Raw genomic sequence first — 20,072 nt, 5'->3', positions numbered from 1 at the left:
GCCACACCACTTAAAGAAACTGTCTCCAGGTGGCTTTGGTTCAGAGTGTGGCCTCCTCCCAGAGGCATCAGCAATCAGCCAGCCTCCCCACAAAGCCTCAGCTGCAAAAGGTAAATTAATTTGGATGGACATTATGACATGAAATCGGTTTGTTCAGACTGAGGGCACATTCACACTATGCTCAGCCACTTCTCTGTTTTTATGAAATGGGAGTTTGGGCTCTGATTGGTTGACTGACAGTCAGATTTGATATTAGCCAGTTTCACTTGAGGTCGCTTGATCTTCAGTGGCCAATTGAAAGGCAACTGCATCCTGTACGACTTGAGAAAAATACATGCAAGAACAGTGTGTGTGTGTGTGTGTGTGTGTGTGTGTATGAGGCAACCTTGACCAACCAACAGGCTGTAAGTCACAGCTGTGAGCTGATGGATTGTACAGCTCTTCATCCCAGCTGATATGAGAGCAGAGGACACTGAGCCAGCTCAGAGACAGTGGCACCACACACACACACAAATAAATGGCCAGAAAACAACTGTAAATGATGCCAAAATCACTTAAATAGGGTACATCAAGGACTGTTCTTTTATCAGAGGAGGAGAGTGGCTGGTGTGTGACATTTTTCCTTGAGCCTCCCTGAGTGAAAATGCGTGACCCTCCATCATAAATAACCATGTATTTTTTTATTCACACCAAATGTTGGTAGTGTTGCACTCGGTGCAGAGGGAGTGAGAGTTAGCACCCAAAAAACAGCTAATTTCATAAGCAAAATCATTCTTACAAATCATGTCAACACACAAGCTGTGTGCAAGCATCAGCAGAATATGGGTGCATGACTGCCACCCCTCCTATCACAAAAAGCAACAAAATTTAATAAGCCTACACATCTCACACACACATTACAGCAGTCACACAGCCAGCATTAGCGACATATGCATATTAATAACTGCTTTCCCAAATAAAAACTGTAGCACCAAAGTGGCAGCTGTGACCAGAACAATATCAGTAACTTGGTTCGGTGCCTGTTGTTAAAAACTTACCCTTTGATGATCGAAACCCAGACAGCAGACCAACACTGAATCAATGTCACCTTGCTGTCTGGGAAGTTATTAGCAATCAAAACCCTGGAGTTAAAAAAAAGCGTTGGCTTTCTGATCCGAATTATTAACTTTTCATGAAAGGACCAGTGTGTAGTTCGAGGTGAAGTCTTCAATCATCAGACATTAGGGGAGTGTTCAAAACAATGCGTGGCTATTTCTAAGAAATCAACAAGTATCATTTAGCATTTATTAGCAAATATCAACATTGATATATGATCACTTTAAATGCAATGTGAATTTATGCTCGGCTACTGCTTCATGCTTGATGCCACATGACAGAACCCCCTATGAGCCCAATTTGCCTTTTTTAATCTGTACTGCCTTTATCATGTCCATGTTGTATATATCAGACCTTTACTGTATTGATCTTTATGCTACATTCTACACTAGTTCTATGATCTATAGTGTATGTAGTGTATTTATGTCATACCTCCACCTGTTTCTTTATCAGCGATGTCTTACTGTTACAGCTTTACTTAAAATTACACCTTCACTATAGTATATTTTACACTTATACCTGTAATGTCATCTCTAACTATAATAAATAAAATTTACATGAACCTGCAGTTTTAAATGAATGTAGCTTAGCGGTCACTGGAACTTTAACAGATACACATCTGCTATCGAAGCTGTTTTTTTAAGTAAATCCAAAAGCCTGAAAACAGCAATACAGCTGTCCTTTTGTGGAGTAACTTCCCTCCATTCTTCATCGTTTTCAGAGAAGGTGTGATATGAATAAAGTTGTTATTAGTGTTTATCATATAATGGGATGCTCAGTAATTTATTGTTAAATGGGTGTCTCTGCAATAGTGTCTACACCTGCTATCAAATGCTTAGCCAGCTCTTCCTCACATTTCTTCTTGCTGCAGTACTTATGCAGGCTTTTCTAAAAAGTTTTCCTCTGGGGAGCAGGGTCTGCTTTCAGCGGCCACATCTGTGCTTGGGAAAGATATTCCTCTTTTTTCCTATCAGAACTGCAGTTTAGCATGACAGCCACCACTACACACAGCTACGTCTGCATACACACACAGAAAGCTGGGCTGATACCACAGAGAGAGCACTAACTGAAGTAATGTATGAAGATATGGGAGGTAGCTCATCTGGCAGAGGGGAAGTGCTTACACAGGCCGGTGGTTCAAGAAAACTGTTTATATATACGAAAATATTTCTGTGGAATTCATTTTAGTGAGTCCTACGCTGCAAAAAAATGATAAATGAGAGAAACTAAAACCGTCCAATATGCACTTGAAAGGATGTAAAGAAAATTATGAGTCTGTTATCTTTTAGGGCATCAATAATTCTGTATGTGGAGACAATCATCTTGTATCTTAACACATCATTTTTTTATATGCACAATAAATCTGAGCAATGGAATTCTCCATTTATATGCATCCGGCACTTGATGTTAATAGCAGTTGAATCTACATGTCAACATTGTTGTGCACTCTTCTCACTACAAAATCTCTGTGCATTACTTGTGATAATATCATACCGGTATTTCTCTTTCCGAGTTTACACAACTTTTGCATCTCCTCACCTCGAGATTCTTCCAACAAAATCACATCCGGTGACCTTAACCCTCCTCTCCGCGCATTAAAGTAAGTGCAGTCTTGTAGGCGTGTTTCAACACAACCTCGGTCCTCAATCTGAGGCTGACTCTGTGTGACTGTGTCAAAGCCAAAGATGTTCCTCCCACATAACATCCTTCCCACGTAATATTTTTCTCACCCCTGCTGCTGTTTTAATACATGAAGTTGGTGAACTGCTTGTCTCCTCCATTAGCTCTAATTCTATTCAAATGTGTGCTGCTGAGGACACATTTGCACAAATGTGAAGTAAAAACAATTCATCTGGGCAATAGCAGTCCATTCTTCCACAGCAACAAAGATAATATTGTTGTAAAGGTGCTTTACTTATCCAATCTGATGTTGTATCTTTGGCTTTTCATCAGCAAACCAGGTGATATGTGAATTGTTTGAGATCCACCTCCCCCTTTTATATGAACTTTCCACAGTAACTATTTGTCTCAAAGTCAAGGCTGTCCTTTTCAGTATCTTGGGTAGGAAAGTGAAAGACTCAGTGAGATGTAGAGACAGAAAAAATGATTATCACGCCAAGCCTTTCACTTTTTCCATCAGATACGAACTAATGTGGATGTCTGAATGTGACAAACCAGACAGTCTCCCCATTCTCGTCAGACAGCTGTAGTCAGGTGTCCTGAGGTTGGATGCTTTTTTTCCTTCAAGCTTGGAAGCTGCCTAAAATGGTGCGAGGACTACTGGACACTCATGAGCTTCACTGGAACTAATGTGATAAAATAGTTCAAGCTAGGAAGGTATACTTTCTCTGGGCTGGATAGCTAGATGATGTGACCGATCCAGTTTGTGGGTAACTTGCGTAGTCTCCTGGTTAAGTTACAAAAGATCGAGAAGCTCTTTTGTAGACCTTATCATGACAACTGACAAACTCAGAGCTGTACACTTCGGGTCACTCAGGAAGGCTGGTAATACCAGGTCTGAACAGGTCTGAACAGGCTCGCTGTGACGTCACACCAGCTCCAACAGTCTTCTGGGTAGACACCAGGTGGTCGATTTGCTTTGTGGAGATTTGTGAAATCGGCAAACTTGTATGTGTCGCATTCATCCGTAACTGTAATGTTCAAATGAATAGTAAATGGCGAATGGTAAAACATGCTCATGAATCTCTCTGTGACCTCAGTTAGATGTTCTTATTTTCAGGATGAGTTTGCTGGAAGAGAGGTGTAATCACACTCACTAGACAACACCTTTCTCTTTACTTTTTTTGTCTAACAAGCCCAGACAATCTCCTCTGGTCACAGCTATCAGCAGCCATCAGGCACCAGGGTCCCGGTTGAATGGCCAGCGTGTGAGATGGATGGATGATGGTTATCTTTCTTGGAAAGTTGATATGTCTTCTTTTCAAAACATTGGTTTCCTGTATTTTTTCATTTTTAGTAAAATTCCTTCCAACATACATATGTCTCTCTTGATAAAATAAAATTCAGTAGTCATTCTCACAGCAGAAAACATGCAGAGTTTTAGACACATAAGTGGCATGGGAGTCAGACATTCACCACTTTGGTTCAGAATTAACTCAACAACTACTGGATGGATTGACATAAAATCGTGTACAAATGTTTATGGTCACTAGAGAATAAAATTTTTCACTTATCCTGTAAAATATCTCAGCATCTATGAGATGTAGTGGCACACACATTTATTGTTCATATCTGCAGCATGTCAGAATCAGAATCAGAATCAGAAAAACTTTTACTGCCAGGTAGGTTTCACCTACGAGGAATTTGTTTTGGCATCTGGTGCAGCCGACATACACAAGAAAAGAGAATAAAAAACGATAAATAGTGAAATGCAAAAAGTCAGTATACATAGTATACATATACATACATCTGTATATACAATGGTGGAGGTAAACATTTGCAGATGGCCATGCATTTTTATAAAGTGCAGAGTGATGACATGCAAGGGAACTGGATGTGCAAGGGGAGAGTGCGTGTGTCTGTGTGTGTGTGTGTGTGTGTGTGAGGGGCTCGGGGGTGTCAGTGGTTGACTTCTCAGTAAAAAGAGAGCTGCACCAAACACTGTGTCGACCGTCTGCGGCGCCATGATGGATGATATTCCATGATGATGTTCGAGTGTTTAGTTGCATTGTGTGTGTTTGCAGAGCTTTTCCTAAATGCTGTGAATGTGTTGTCAGACCAATGAAGTTATTGTCTTAATTTGCATGTGTTTTGTCTATTTTTGAAGTTGCAGCACGTGAGTAAAGTGAGTAAAATGCATGTTCTGCAGAAACCATTTTTTTCAGCCTAATACTGTGAACTGACCCCATTTCCATTTCATGCATTCTGCTCTCTGAATGACCAGCACTTAGGCAGAGGAGTAAAAAGTAAACATTCACGAATCTTCATGAATCTCTATTGCAGATGACATGCTGGGGCACAGTAGGGCAAGGACTGTATGAAATAAATACACAATATCAGATTATCTAAAATAGATAAAAATATAAAAATTCAATGACTAAAACCCAGTTGGAACATAAAAAAAGCAGATGATGCTCTGCTCTTAAGTGAAGTGAGATGTTACAGGAAATTTCCACAGGGTGGAGAAGCAAAACAAAATGACAAAGTCTATTCTTTCATTCAGAGAAGATGGATTAAACCCCGTCAGCAAATTAACAAGTATGTGGCAGCTTTCACACAGGCATGTTTTCACCCCTGTCCCCTGTCACAGCGGCCTGAGAGGGTGAGAGGGAGGTGTGACTTTCACCACACTACTCTTTTGACCTCCTCCTCGCATGTTCTGATGACTGCAGGGACACTTAAACAAGTTGTGGGTCAAGAACCATGATAGACGTTCTGATAACAAAGATGTCTTCAAGTGAGATCAGATACAAATGTGACTTGACGCCACCTATCAACACATCATTTGAGATATAAGCCACAGTTGCATGGGAACAATCTGAACACTCAACATATTTCTTCAATAAAAAATGGCTGTTGTTTTAGTTTGAAGGGGCAGAATTGCATCACAAAACTGAATCTGCTGTTGTGGTTTTGGTTGGCAGTGTCTTTATATTAGCAGTTTGAAACTTCATTTTGAGATAAATGGGGGGAAAAAAGCTTGCTGTGATACAAAAGCAGACTTTGGAAAAAGAAAACACTGAAATAAAAGCTACTCAGTTGAAATAAGAGTCACATGCAGTAAACGCTTGTTGTGTAAAAGAGGATGAAATGAAAAAAATACTTTATTTCATTCATTCATTCATTTTCTATACCGCTTATCTGTCAGGATTGCGGGTGGACTGGAGCCTATCCCGGCTGACTACGGGTGTGAGGTGGGGTATTTTATTTCACATATTTAAAATTTAACATTTTGGATCTCAGAGAATATCCAAAGTCAGTGATGTGTTCTGATTTTTCCCATCCACTGTTGAGATGACAGTATACACAGCAACCACTCAACAAGCATATGAACAGAAAAAACAAATAGAATTTTCAATAAAATATGAGATCACAGGCAAGCACAAATATTGTTTTCGGTGCATCTTATTGAGACGGACATAGAAAGATAGGCTACAGCACTGGTTCAAACTGATACATTAATGACAGTCTTGGGTTTGCCTTCATTCAAGACAGTCTAGTTGCTCAGGCTTAAAGCTAACAGTTAACAACATATGCAAAAATGATAAATCAAATGACATTTACCCTTTTTATCTTTGTCACCCCAGTTGTGACTCTGGGCTCCTCACAGGATGACACCATTAATGGGAAATGCACACCCATAAATTCTGTCTTTCTCCTTCACCGTAAATTATCACCACATTTTCCTGCCACCTACGTTGTTGCAGGAAGTCTGCATCACACTAAAGTCTTTTGCAAATGCGGTTCACACTATTTGCTCCACACTATATACACTATATCCATATGATGTTATGATTGGGCCAATCTCTAGCTCTGAACTGTGACTATAAAAATAGCAGGCATGTTTACAGAAAATGTTGAAATGCCCTGCAACTGAAATAATTGAATGTAGCTGTGCTGTTGTTATTTTCAGCCCTCAAAGAGGCTGACAGCATTGAGAAACCAGGTCACAGATTATTGTGGCATAAAGTTGATTGGCATCTCCTCTCAACTTTTGGAGGGTGTTTTCTCCTGGCCACTGAAGTTTCTCCACACGCAAACACACTTTCACAGGATTATCCTTGCACTCCTGGCAGAATCATCCAGTTAGAGCCTTCTGCTGTGTATGTGTGCATGGAGGCATGTAAGTTTGAATTTTCTCTCTTGGTGTTGTGTGTGTGGTTCTTTTTTTTTTTAAAGTTATCTCTTCTTCTCTTACGGTCATTATGCTCTCAGACTTCCTGAATGTGTGTGTGAGTGTGTGCACGTCTGAATGTGCACATGACCATCACATGAGGAGCTGACTTCCATCCCAAGTCCCTTAGCTCCCCTCCAACATCACCCGTAGGCTTTGTTTTGATCCCCTTGCCAGTCATTCTCCTCAGCCACCTCTTATTAAGGCCTGAGTACACTGTACCGTATGTGCCAGTTGGTATGTGTGCAGGGCAACAGGGATTCATGCACAGTGCCCCCTTAAGCCTTTTGTGCTCCAAATTTTCACCGTCTTGCCCTTATTCCCAATGCCAATTTCCCCCCCTTGCTCATTCGTCAGTGTATGCAGAGCAAGGCTTATAACGGGAGAACAAGGCTTGGCTCTTTTCCCTGTTCACTCTGCCATCAGAAGTCTCAGAGGTATACTCCTCTTGCTGCTTCTTCACAGCCCAAGGCTTTTTTTTTCTCAAAGTGTGAGAGACAGTTGCTCTCGCCCTCGTTCTTGTGAATCCTCACTGAGAATCTTCTGCTGGATTCTTCTCGGGTTCTGGGAAGTTTGAGCTGAATGATGCATGCTTTAGTATGCTGGAAATCACACAAGAATAGGCTGTTATCTTCACGACAGGATTGTGGTGCATCTTGCTTTCTCATTGAGCCATCATGTCATAAAAGCAATTCAGGTAAAGTTAAATGGATCCGTGGTTAAAATTCATGGAACAAACGCAAGGTTACTGCTAATGGAATACTGGTAACGACACATATTTTGAATTTTGTATGAATGTAGACATTGCATTTTTCACAAAAATAGATGAAGGTAGACTTCATCATCTGAAGGCTGTCATGAGTTGCACAATGGCTTACAATACTACACTATAATTAATTTATTCTGCTCCGTTTTACTCAGTATATCTTGACAATTTCATAATTTGAATCACACTCTTAAATTTTAGGCTTCCTGACAGCAGCGTGGAGGCCTATTTTATTGTTTACACCTTACACAGGCCTCTCCACCTCACAACAAGGCCACCTAAATGCCTTAAAGGTAAATTTAGCACAGCCTAAGTGCTCGGGATGTTTTAATGCACTTCCTACAAGGGTAAAATGTCTCCAGTGTGCTTTTATGTATTCGACAAGGCAATAAAGTCTGCTATGCGCTGAATTTTGGCCAACGTCCAGATTACTCCAAGAGCTAATCAGCTTAATATTAAGTGGAGCGGCGATTGTTCAGTGCCCAAGACATAAGGTGCAGTGTGAATGTGACGGTTGCGGGTCATTAAACCACAAGATCCTCAGCAAACAGAAAAATCGTTAGATTCAGTAAGAGACAGCAAGAGGCAACAAGGGTTTAGCAGTGTGTACCATTATAATACTTAACTTCTTCTGAAGACTAATACTTCAGGATGGCTACAGAGCAACAATCAGTCCATCATTAGAGGCATTTATATCATCCACAGACACATACACACACACATACACACACACACACACACACACACACACAGCTTAACAAAATGATAGAGTGATCCCTCATAGAACAGCACAAAACTTTCACACTTAATAAAACCCCTGAAGTTACTTTTGGAGGGCTTGTGAAGCTCTCTATGTTGCCTAGTTTATAATGATGACACACTTATCAACAGGAATTTTTAGTATTTTTTACAACAAGAAGCAGGCTACCTGATTTGAGACAGAGGTAGACAAAACAAACTTCTAATTCCTGGGCTGCCACTTTCTTTTTCTGGCTGAATTACAGCTTTAGCTAGCTCACTAATTAGGTTAACATTAGCTCCATTAATTGGTTGAAAATGCTACCTCCAGCTGGTTTGTTTGAACAGGAGCATCATTATTGTTACAGTGTAAAGCTTGTTAAGAAAAAAAAAGCATTTGACTGATGTTTCATTTTGACATAACCCATTTTTGGCTGTTAGCTGTCAAGTTTTTGTTTTTAACATAACAAAAGAAAAAGGCTATTAGGATGAAGACTAACTAAAATGTGTGCCAAATGTACTACTATCTTGGGCAAAGATGTAAATGAAACAAAATCCACAAAAAATTAGAAGAGAGCTGCTAAACTATGATAGCAGCCAGGACTGGATCCAGAAGTGATAGACCTTGTCAGGAACAGGAACCTGCAACCCTACAGATTAGTATTGTAAGAAGTGCTAAGTTGCCATGGAAAAAATACTATTGTGGCTGGGGGGCAAGTCAGCCAGACAGGCTTTTGACTGCAGCTTAAGTTAGAGTGGATAAACACACTGTTTAATCTATTCATTAAACTTTTGCTTTTTTGTATTTGGCTTTATAAAGGCTTAAAAAAGACTTGAAAATGACTCCTTCTTCTTTCTGCAGTGTGATTGTACAATCCCTGATTGGCAGAGAGATTTAAAGATTTTTTGTCTTTAATTATTCAGTTGAAATATATTTTCCCTGTGACAAAATATTCTAAGCTGAAATATTATACAAGATTATCTGCAATAATTTCTTCAAATTAAAAGCAGGTCTAAATGTGACCTTCTTTACACTGTCAGCAATAAACTTGCAGAGAAATATCGAGTCCTTAATTTATTTATTAGCCTAAAAAGTAATCAGATTTTAACTGTCTTGGAACACTGGAATCACTATCCACCACTGGTCAGTTTATAAGTGTAGGGTGTAAATTACTGTTGTATCCCAATGGGATAACACTGTACAGATGTTAACAACAGACAGATTAACACACACACACACACACACACACTCACATACACATTAACAATGATTCCAAAACAGACACTGAGACTCCACTATTACTCTCACATGTACTTACACCATGACACATTAATGACAAACCAACCAACATGGAGAATGACCATTAAGGGGCCTATTGACCTCCATTAATGACTCATGGAGAGTCATATTAATTCACTGGGGACACATTACTCAGTGTGTGTGTGTGTGTGCGTGCTTAAATGTGTGTGTCTGTCTGCCTCCCTGAATTTGGACTTTATTTGAATCTATGCAGGGTTTTGTTTTTTTTTTCCTGACAAGACAGATAATTAACTGTTCCGTTTATTGATCTGTCTTTTGTTCTGTGCCTCTGTGTCACTTTCTTTTGTGTTTTTGGCTGAAAAAATGCATTAAAAAGAAAGCCTATGATGTGTGCCATTAAGAGCAGCAGGGATGTAGACGGTATCAGTACAGGGATAATGACAGTTGGATGGGACGTCAAGGATTAGCACGCAGCTAAGCTTGTTGTGACCACAGATTGTGGGGCACTTGAAATGAGCACTGCCGGGCCACAGCCAGGATGGATTATAGTTGTGTTGAACTGGTGGGGGCAGGGGCCGGACTACTTAGTGAATGACTGCATGGTTTGCTTAAAGGCTGGCTGGAGAGTTTAACGGCTGGGTGACTGGTTAGCTGGTCTGCTGGCTGGTTTGTTGCCGGGATTGTTAAAAGTCTGGCAGACTTCCCTCTGTAGCTGTCGCTGGCGGCGAAATGAGCCATCTAGCTCTTGGATCGTAATGTCAGCTCATGAGCCAAAGTAACTGCTTCTGCTTTGCACTAGAAAGTTTGCAGCATACAGCATTCCCACTGCTAATGAAAGAGAAATTCATACTTGCTTCTAGATTACTAGATACATGAAGGTGTGTTCGTTTATGAAGCCACAAAACCACATCAGCTTTATAGCTCTCTCTTTCAGATTTTCTCCTGCAGTCTGCACTAATGTAGCCTGTACAGATACATCAAATAGTGTCTCAGTGACAGGTTTCTCTCTCTCTCTCTCTCTCTCTCTCTCTGGCACCCTTAGTTGCACCAGAAACTGTACAAATTATGCACACTCAGTTGCCAAATTAGTAGATACACTTTGCTAAAACTAATGGAGTCTAAAAGCTCTGTAATAACTCCAGCTTTCACAGAGGTTATGATGTCCAGTTTTTGTTCAGAGGTGTTGATTACTCTTCATGGTTATTTTGGGTAGTTTGTGCTGCCAAATTGTGCTATGTTACACTGTGAGCTGCTTCTAATATTTAGTCTAACCTCATTAATATAAAGGAAGTGGACAAAATATAAACACCTCTCATGTGAGACTCCGTTAGAGAATCCGTTAATTAGTGTGCATGTAATCCAAAAATCATACAAAACAGTATTACTGTGGAATTAACTGGACCACAGTGAAAGGAGAGGTTGTGAGGGTGGAATAGTTTTGCATTAACACAGGAACAGAGACAACTGTGGACATAAAATTAATAATATAATTTGGAATGTGAATAACTCATGTCCCACTCACCACCTTCGCACTGCAGGCTAAAGTGTGATAAGCATCTTCATAAAAGTAGCCAACAAATTGATAACAACATCATTACTTTAACATATTATAACACATCTACTGCTTGTATCCACACACAAAGTTTGTTGTTCACTTTATGTACATGTCTATACCTGCATTTAAAATCTCTGGTTTCATCAAATCTTTCTTCCACACAAAGAGAGCTTTCACCTGTTCTGACCCCGTAAGTACTGAACTTTGAGGTCAATAAGCTGCACTCTGACTAACTCTGCAATAATACCACCTCACACTAGACCTGATTGTGCTCTTGCCTTGTTGGAAAACACTTGGTGGTGAATATCTGAATCTTGATCTCTGAGTTGTACAACAACACACGGGTGCCTGAATGAGAACGCACAATGCAGCATTGTGCAGGCAGCGACAGGCCTCATTAGCAGCGCCACATCCTGGTTATCTGATCTCCATGCACAGTCTAGCTTCTAGTAATGCTTGTAACTTATGACTCAGCTAGAGATCAAAGGGCGAGTGTCAAACTATCTGCCAAAGCCACATTTCCTGACCAAATGATACCAAGGATGTGCTAACATACAAAAGCAGAGATGTTCATTTGAAATTTAAGCTGATCTGGTCAGTATTAGTCAGCATCGATGCTCTGCAGAAGATGATATGTTTTAAAATGTTAAACCAGGGGCATGAATGTGCAGTAATAGCATAATAAGATGCTTTGACATTATATTCTCATTTTTAATATTTAACTGGGTTTCTTCTTTGCAAAGTAGTTTATTTCCCCCTCTCTGATAAATTCAGCAAGTCTTCTTTGTTCAGTCGCTTCCTTTAGTAACAAACAGGCATGTGCTGTGGCTTGTTTCATTGTTACACACAGTAAGTGATATGCACACAACCCTTCTGTTAGGTCACATTATCGTTGTTCTTTTTTTCTTTTTTTTTTGTCATGGCTGTCCCCAGCTCAACAAGACAAGAGTTTAATTTGTAACTGAGGAGAAAGTTGGCATATACAATAACCTCTCTGCCAAACTTGGGAGTTTTTCATGTTCTGCTCTTATTATTTTTTCAAAAATATAATATTGAAATACAATACATTTTGTCCCCGTTAAGGCAATGTGTAAACCACAAATTTACATATTTACAACTTATACAGTTGATATGGCAGTAAACTGTATTATCTTGCAATTGCAATTGATTTCCTGTATGGGATTAAATGGTTTGCCCATTACCTGCACTACACTTAGGAACGCCTCTGTGGACAATTATTTTGGTTTACAGAGTAATTTAGAGTGCTTTCTATACCCATCTGCCAAACAGATCCATCAAATTGTTTGTTTCATTTAACCAACAATATCAATAGTAAAACAGAGTACAGGCCTCTTCCCTCTGCTCATAGCCATCTCTTATTTTCAGTTATTAAATATAAAGTTAGGGAAATCATTTTCTCTTCAGTTTAAAGTACTTTCAACCTCTTGTTTTGCATCCAAAGTAGAAGCTGAAGCAAAGTTTCTCAGATCTCAAGGGGCCGACTGTGGTTTTACAAGCAAAGAACAGTGTACTTGAGGTCGCGAAAAGTACAATATTTTCCTTAAAAGAGATTTTCAATCAAAAGAACCTTTACATCCTGTGCAAAACGCCAGATCAGTTTTCCCCAAACAGCAATTCAAAAAATTCAACAATTAAAGACGTTCCTAGTGGAGCGATAACCACCTCAGACAGAGAAACAAGCGAAAAAGTCAAGGACATATCACAGTCTTCATGACAAGAATTTTATTTTCTTTTTTTAATTACATTTTGCATTAAATTAAAGAGGTTTTTTTTCTTTACAACATACATTAAGCTGTGAATCAGATGTTAAGGAAGTGAAGAGAGTAGGGCAAAAAACTTTGTGACGTCACAATATCTTACAAGCTTACAAAGTTCAAAAGGTTGAGAAGTTGAGAAGAGTCGATTTGCATCTAATAGCAGTGTATTATAACAAGGGTGAAAGACAAAAAAGGCACACACCAAAGAACCTCACTGTCCACAGCAGCCTTCACAGTCACACCCAATCTAAACCCCACTTTGACATCCAAACACTTGATATTACAGAATCTGACACGGACCCACATCTAAACTGACTCGTCAACACAGGATGTGGACATTTAACCCTTTGACTTTGACAGATTGTTCACATTCTGTGTGGACACGACATTTCTCCAAGGTGAGAGCTGCCACAACTGAACATTTCAAGAAGAAGACAAGAAATATTTAGTTGTACTTCAGCATTATTCGGGGCCTGGGAAGGTTGCTGGTTTTATGCACTCTTCAGTACGCTGGAGGGTGTAAATAGTGCCCAGGAACCAGTCTACAGTGCAGTGATATTCTAGAAATCTGGAGAAGACAAGCCCTGTCATACCAATCTTGGGCTTTTTGCACTATGAGGATAATATCTCTAAGTCATCACTGGGATAACTGTTTCAACTGATCCCAGGCCATGTTTCTGAAGGGCCACCTTCTTCCCGCCTGTGACCTGGTCATTTGCAGCCAAACCCTGCAAGCATCTATGTACACACTGTTAGTCAGGTCACAGATCCTACACGTTCTTCTCACATTAGCTGTGGATTGAGACATTGTTGGCTTTCCTCCATTGAGAAACAGAAAATTGCTTGATATCAAGAAAACTTTGACCTATCTACACATACAACACTAAAGGAGTGCTCTGTTGATTGAAGTGTTGGGAAAGTGATCAATAAAAATCCTCAGGTAAAAAGGGAGTGAAAGTAAAAAAAACAATAAAAAGGTCAGATTAGTCAAACTCTCAGCCATTCATAAGGCCTTGATAATGAGAGTTAGTGAAGCAACATAAAAACACATCTCTAGACCTCCTCAAGCTGTGTTTTCTCTTACAAAAACGGGGTTAAATAAGGTACATTTTTAATGTTGTTGTTTTAAAATGTCAACTTTCTTCACAGGAACCAGCCTGTTTATGCAACTGCCTACCGACTTAAGTGTTTCGCTGCACACAAGAAGCCTAGGACTGTGTTAGCACATGGGGTGCTCATGTATATCTCATACTGTACGTTGCCTAGTGTTGATGTTGCATTATTATTGCAGTGCACCAGAACGGTACACACACATTGGCCTTCTCAAGTCACAAATGTTAATTGCTCAGTTAATCAGTCAATCAACCTTCACTCCAAACCAAGAGACAGCAAAAACAAAAAAAAACAAATACCAGGACTTTAAAACTGTATAAAATGAAAAATCAAAAACACTCACAACGTCTTCATCGACACTGCCAGCACAACATAAGGGGTTGCTTTAAGCGCATTAATGGCACGATCAGAAATGAACCACAGAGATGTGTGTGTGTGTGTGTGTGTGTGTGTGTGTGTGAGTGAAAGAGAGAGAGAGAGAAAAGAGTGAAAAGAAGAAAAGGAACCCTCCTTCCTCTCATCCCTCTGAGCTGTTTAAGTGTGGTATGTCTAGGGACCAGAATTACAACAATAACACCTACATTCTTTAATTGCATTTTTATCAAATCAGGGAAATATTATGATGTAAGAAAAATAAAAAAATACTACAAGGAGACAAAGTTAACAGCTAATAAAGGAAACATTGTCACTACTTTAGGGTGTAAGGCACAAATTTACATGTGGAAAAATAAGCAGGCAATACAGATGTTTTTATAGTTTTCTTTTTCACCTGCTCATCTGTGTGACGTCGCTAGAAAAGACCATACGTTCCAACGTGGAGGCATCGCTCCATTTTCTTGCATCGTCTTCTTTTACATGTGTGTATGCAGATTCCCATACTGTTGCTGCAGCTGCTTCCCATATATTAGCAACATGCAACAGTGAGCTTTGATGGCACTGGTAAGCCAGCAACCACTCAGGACAAATTTTACTGACTCGCAAAAAAAAAGAACAAAAAAACAAAAACCACAGTGCTGATTGGATGGGGGATGCTTGTTGGAGGAGTGAAAGGGGGAGATTCAAGAAGTCTTTTTTCATGATTGGTCTAAAACGATGGAGATTCTGGTCCATGAAGTTAAAGGTCCCTGTCTGGCACAGTTTAAATAAATATCTCCTCCTCTTCACAGAGGTCACATATATCTCAAGCTGCAGGTCCCACTGAGTGCACAGTAAGACCTAGTGGACCTCAAGTCATCAAGAAAGTTCTACGGGCTCCAGTTTAATGACTTTAAATACATTTTTTTTTTCTCACACTTGATTAATTAATATTAAAAGATCTTTTCTCTGTACTCTGTCTCTCCGAGCCTAGAAAGTCAGTCTTTTTTTTTCAAAAGCACTTCATAAAAATAAATACAACAAGCTATTAGTATTAACAGTCATGTGTTATTCAGTAACCAGTACAGTAGAAGCTTCCTCTGGCCCAGGTTCTTGGTCAAACCCAGGCAAGACTTGATTGCTGTAACACTGAGAGGCTTTTCACAGTTTCTCACAGAACTTAGGCAGCTGTCTGTTCTTTCAGTCCAAGCTCAGTCTCTCTGAGTGCTTGCTTGCTCAGATTTCCCAGTCCTCTTGATACTGTACAACAATTCTTCTCCAAACCCCCTGTGCTGTCTTCTTATGTGCTTTTACCAGCATGATAAAGTATCAAGTCATGTCCCATTGGCCAAAACACCACAAACAAAAGAGCCACCGCCTTGGATGCTACACGGCGCGGTTGGATGAAATATTCAGGACAGCAACATCTTCTTCTGTTTCAGTAGCACATGTTCCCATGTGTGTTTACAGAGGAACTGGGAGCCAGCCAGAGCGTGAGCTCAATGACGGCAACAAATGACAACAACCATTTGTATAATATTTACATATTTATATAAAAAGAAAATGTTTCCTTAAAAAAACTGTGTTGCATTTTCCACTGTACTGTACACCAAATACAAACAAAAAACACTAAAAGAAGATGCAAGTTGTACAGTATTCCCTGTTTTTTCTCTCTTTCATAAAAAAAAAAAACTTTCACTACTGTCCATTCACATTGGACTGACTGGCTAACTAGCTGACTATGTACAGGAGTCACTGGACTTGACTTTTGTTGAGAGTGAAACTACGGAGGGTTTCGGGGGAACATCAGGCTTGAGATATTTGATGCCCGTTCGAGGCAGTGAACCATAGGAGCTCATTCCAGGCTGCCGTGACAGAGATATGCCCTGTGCTGTCATTTGTATGGAGTCCACCCTCTGCGGTGCGGGGGGCGGGGTCTCCACGCGGTTGAAGCTATGTTGTCTTGCCAAATGGGAGGAGTTAGATGAGTTGGTGTTGTGCTTCTTGAGCCCGGAGGATCCGGCAGCAGAGGATGCCGATCCTTTCCGGAGCCCGTAGACTGATGAGTGGACCTCCAGGCGTTTGCCCATCTGTGGGACAGCCGGAGGTATAGTGAGAGAGGCCTCTCGCTGGGGCACACGTGGTGGCAGCACCACATCTGGATCCACCATGTTGAGGTTGTGACAGGGGCTCTTGACTGTCTTGTACTCCAGGGTGGCCCCCTGGTCATCCATGACACTGTGGCCCACACTGAGGTCACTGTGGTGGGGCTGCTCCACATACTCATGCTGGTAGGACTGCTGGTGCTGCTGCAGATGAGGCTGCAGCTGGTGCTGATGCTGTGGCAGAGGAAGGACTACAACGCTTGGGATGTGCCCTGGTGAGGCTCTCAGAGGCAGGTCTGTAGAGATAACAGGGGTGCCCATCGATGGTATGTCCTTGGTGCAAGCGTTGATGAGGTTCTGGTTCCTCTCCCACTCACGACTGCCTCGGCTGGGCTTACGGCGCGGCTGCATGGGGGTGGTTTCGGGAGTTGGCAAAGCAGCAAGGTCCAGGTGGTGCTGGTCTGCTTTTATCAGCATCTTCCCATTCGGTGTCAGTCTCCCATTGTGCATCAAAGGGGTGAGGATTGCCTCGGGGCGGCCGTCTTTGGCCTGTGTCTCAAACAGGCCCGTCAGCTTGGTCACACTGTTCATTGATCCCCTGCGGGAATGGAGGTGGTGGCTGTCCTTTTCCTTGCGGCCTGTCAGGTCCATGTCTCGCCGCCGGTGGTCACAGACACAGTAGACGATGATGCCAGAGAAGATGGCGCCCATGGCAAACGCTAGGATGACAGCAATGGCCAACAAGGTCACGGGAACCAGCTGGTCACGACCCTTCTGGTAGCTCTCACGGATCACACCTGCAGGGAGATGCAGAAATGACATTCAGACGAGCAGACTAGAACGAGAGACAATTCTGCTGCTAGGAACTTGTTTCTTTGTTTCTAAGAAAAATGGTGCTGTTAGGAAAGATGTTTATTATTAGATTTACTAAAAAATAGAAGACAATATTGAATTTCAACAATTAAAAGATATTTTCTGGGTAAATAGATTAGGGGTTTAAATAATTTCATGACAAACATGCAAATGAAGACAGGTTTATCCCATCACAGGGAACACCTATTCAAGACAGACACAAACAGTAGCTTGAAGTGGCAACATTCAATATTTCCCGAAAATCCAATCTTGGACTGAAAATGTGTTTTGGAGGGGGTGATTATGATTCACATTTTAAATCCCAGATAAACCCCTCCGCTGAAATGAAAAAAAGATATGAGCGCAGATAAAGGAGCCTGAAATACCCCAAACCTTTCTTCTCGTAGATGCAAATGGGAGACTTTTCATAAATCTTCATAAATGGATCCAATCTCATGAATCATAGAGAATACATTAAAAAGCCTCTGATTAGGCGCTAAATCCAATGAGCTGTGTCATCAGTGTCTTGAAAGCGGCACTTTCAAAGACTGCCAAAGACATGCTGCGATACGGCCAAATAAAAGATAATTCAATAAAACCAGCTATGAAGAATTCTATTGGTGGGAGAGTGGGAGCAACAGGTTGTGTGTAATAAAACGGGGTCAGCAATAATAGGCACACATGGGCACAAAAGTGTGGACCCATGAAACACACACACACACACACACACAAGTATAGATAGTAACCTCCAGCCTGTTGATTAATGTAGACATATAATGCAGCACTTTGCTCCTTTGGTTAAACACACCAGACCACAGCAGACAGATTTATAATGCATTCACACATGACCTGTGGTAAATGCAAATCAGTTACGACAGACAGAGGATTAGGCAGGTGGGTTCTGTCATGTTAAAAGCTCCCACAGTGCACTGCTGGTCTTGATAACATGACTCATGCATTCATTGCATTGCACAGGGTGTACACGAATTTTTGAAAATCTCTGTGCATGCTGTTTGTTTCCCAAGGATATCACAAAAACCTGCAACACTGTAAGATGCAATGCAACAATGGAAGCTTACAGTCACTCTGGAGGACACAGACAAGAACAATAACCTGATATGTTTGGAACCGTCTGAATAGAATTCAACTTCACATAATGTTTATGCTGCTGTGGGTCTCCCATACACAGGAGGGTGTTTACATATGTTCTAAAATAAGCAGTATGTGGGAGACATGATTTGTATAACAGCTTTTAGCAATCATGGACCTTTTCATTTACTGAGAATTTGCATAAATGTAGCAAAGATGGCTGAAAATGTCTATGCCAGCCTCATTTATTTGCTTAGCCTCTTAAGGATTTGCATGTATAACATCCCATTTTTTAGTTACCCTCTCATGACTCTAGCTTGTTTATGTCTGGTCTATTGATATTCTCAACAGCATATTCTCAACAGCAAAATCAAAGGTCGCACTGCGTAAGAGAACACATAAGAATACCTAAAATAACATTACAAATATTTAAATATACAACACCAACTACATGAAAATGGAATTTCAGTTTGTTCTCCAAAGAAAAACACATATTGTACACAGCCCACAGAATCAACTAAACAAATGCATTCAAAACCACCTTCATATCCAAACATCAAACTTTATCCTAACACGGTAATCGTAACAATTGTCAACCAGGAGATTGTTGTAGTTTTGTCACTTTAGAGCTGTTTTCACCTCACTTCTCTGCAGATTGTCACAAAAGTGTTTGCACAGTTTGCACAGTAATTTTCCAAAAGAAGATGCTACAAAATGAAGCGTTAGTTGAAATAATTCACTAAAATCCTGAAGGGGCTGGGTAATCACATTTAGGCTTTTCAGCTCGGCTGTGTCACCGAGGACGTACTCGGAGAATATCCTCTTTCTGTGTCTCCTCGGCGAGACATAATGCAGACACAGAGACAACAAGGTAATCTGTTCTCATGGAGCTGAAATCCAGACCGTCTTAAACTAACATCCATAATCCTCACTTTCTGCAGTCATAATTCATTAGTGCAAAAACATCACTTAAAATCAGTCTTCCTCACTAAAATGAAGCACTGTGAAATATCGGAGTCTCTGCTTTGACTTTAAAGCTAACCCTTGATGAAAAAAAAGGAGCATTTATTTTGCTAAGATCATTCCTCATTTATTGTAAAAACAAAACTTCTCTTTAATAGAGTGCTGACGAGACGCAGCTCAGCCATACCTCACTTAGTGCTAAACAAAAGGTTTAAAAACGTCTTTTCTGGCCAAAATCGTTTCTTATCGCGGATGTGCCCTGCTGTGAGGATAGTGTGAGAAGAGATGAGTGTTATCTGCAGTGAAGCATTAAGGTCTGACATGTGTTATGCTGTGGACTCGTGTGACCAAATGGCCTGCCTGTCCGACGAAACATCTGCTTCCCATCTCGTACAGTAACATCTGCAAATGAGAGAGAGATACTTTTCTCTGCTGCTATCTTTCACTTTGTTGACTTTCTTCTGCCTTCACATAAATCTCTTCTCTTTTTTTTTTTTTTTTTTTGCACGACTTTCTGCTACTTCTCTCCTTCACATGACAATGAATCAC

At 40.6% G+C, this 20,072-nt stretch overlaps 2 protein-coding genes across 3 annotated transcripts in view; one reads left to right on the top strand and one right to left on the bottom strand.

Moving 5' to 3' along the window:
• commd10 (COMM domain containing 10) overlaps positions 1-20,072 on the top strand; it is a 109,324-nt gene that overhangs the window by 75,999 nt on the left and 13,253 nt on the right. The gene's annotated exons all lie outside the window — the stretch shown is intronic.
• sema6a (sema domain, transmembrane domain (TM), and cytoplasmic domain, (semaphorin) 6A) overlaps positions 12,990-20,072 on the bottom strand; it is a 102,758-nt gene continuing 95,675 nt past the window's right edge. For both annotated transcript variants that reach the window (XM_046387838.1, XM_046387839.1), the window contains one exon: positions 12,990-17,416. In XM_046387838.1, the coding sequence (XP_046243794.1) occupies positions 16,254-17,416 (1,163 nt within the window). In that variant the 3' untranslated portion in view covers positions 12,990-16,253. The remainder of the gene's footprint in view (positions 17,417-20,072) is intronic.

The sequence above is a fragment of the Scatophagus argus genome, chromosome 4 (assembly GCF_020382885.2).
Source record: "Scatophagus argus isolate fScaArg1 chromosome 4, fScaArg1.pri, whole genome shotgun sequence".
NCBI classification, from domain to species: Eukaryota; Metazoa; Chordata; class Actinopteri; family Scatophagidae; genus Scatophagus; species Scatophagus argus.
Note: the sequence above shows the minus strand (reverse complement) of the source record. Positions and strands in the feature narration are given on the sequence as shown.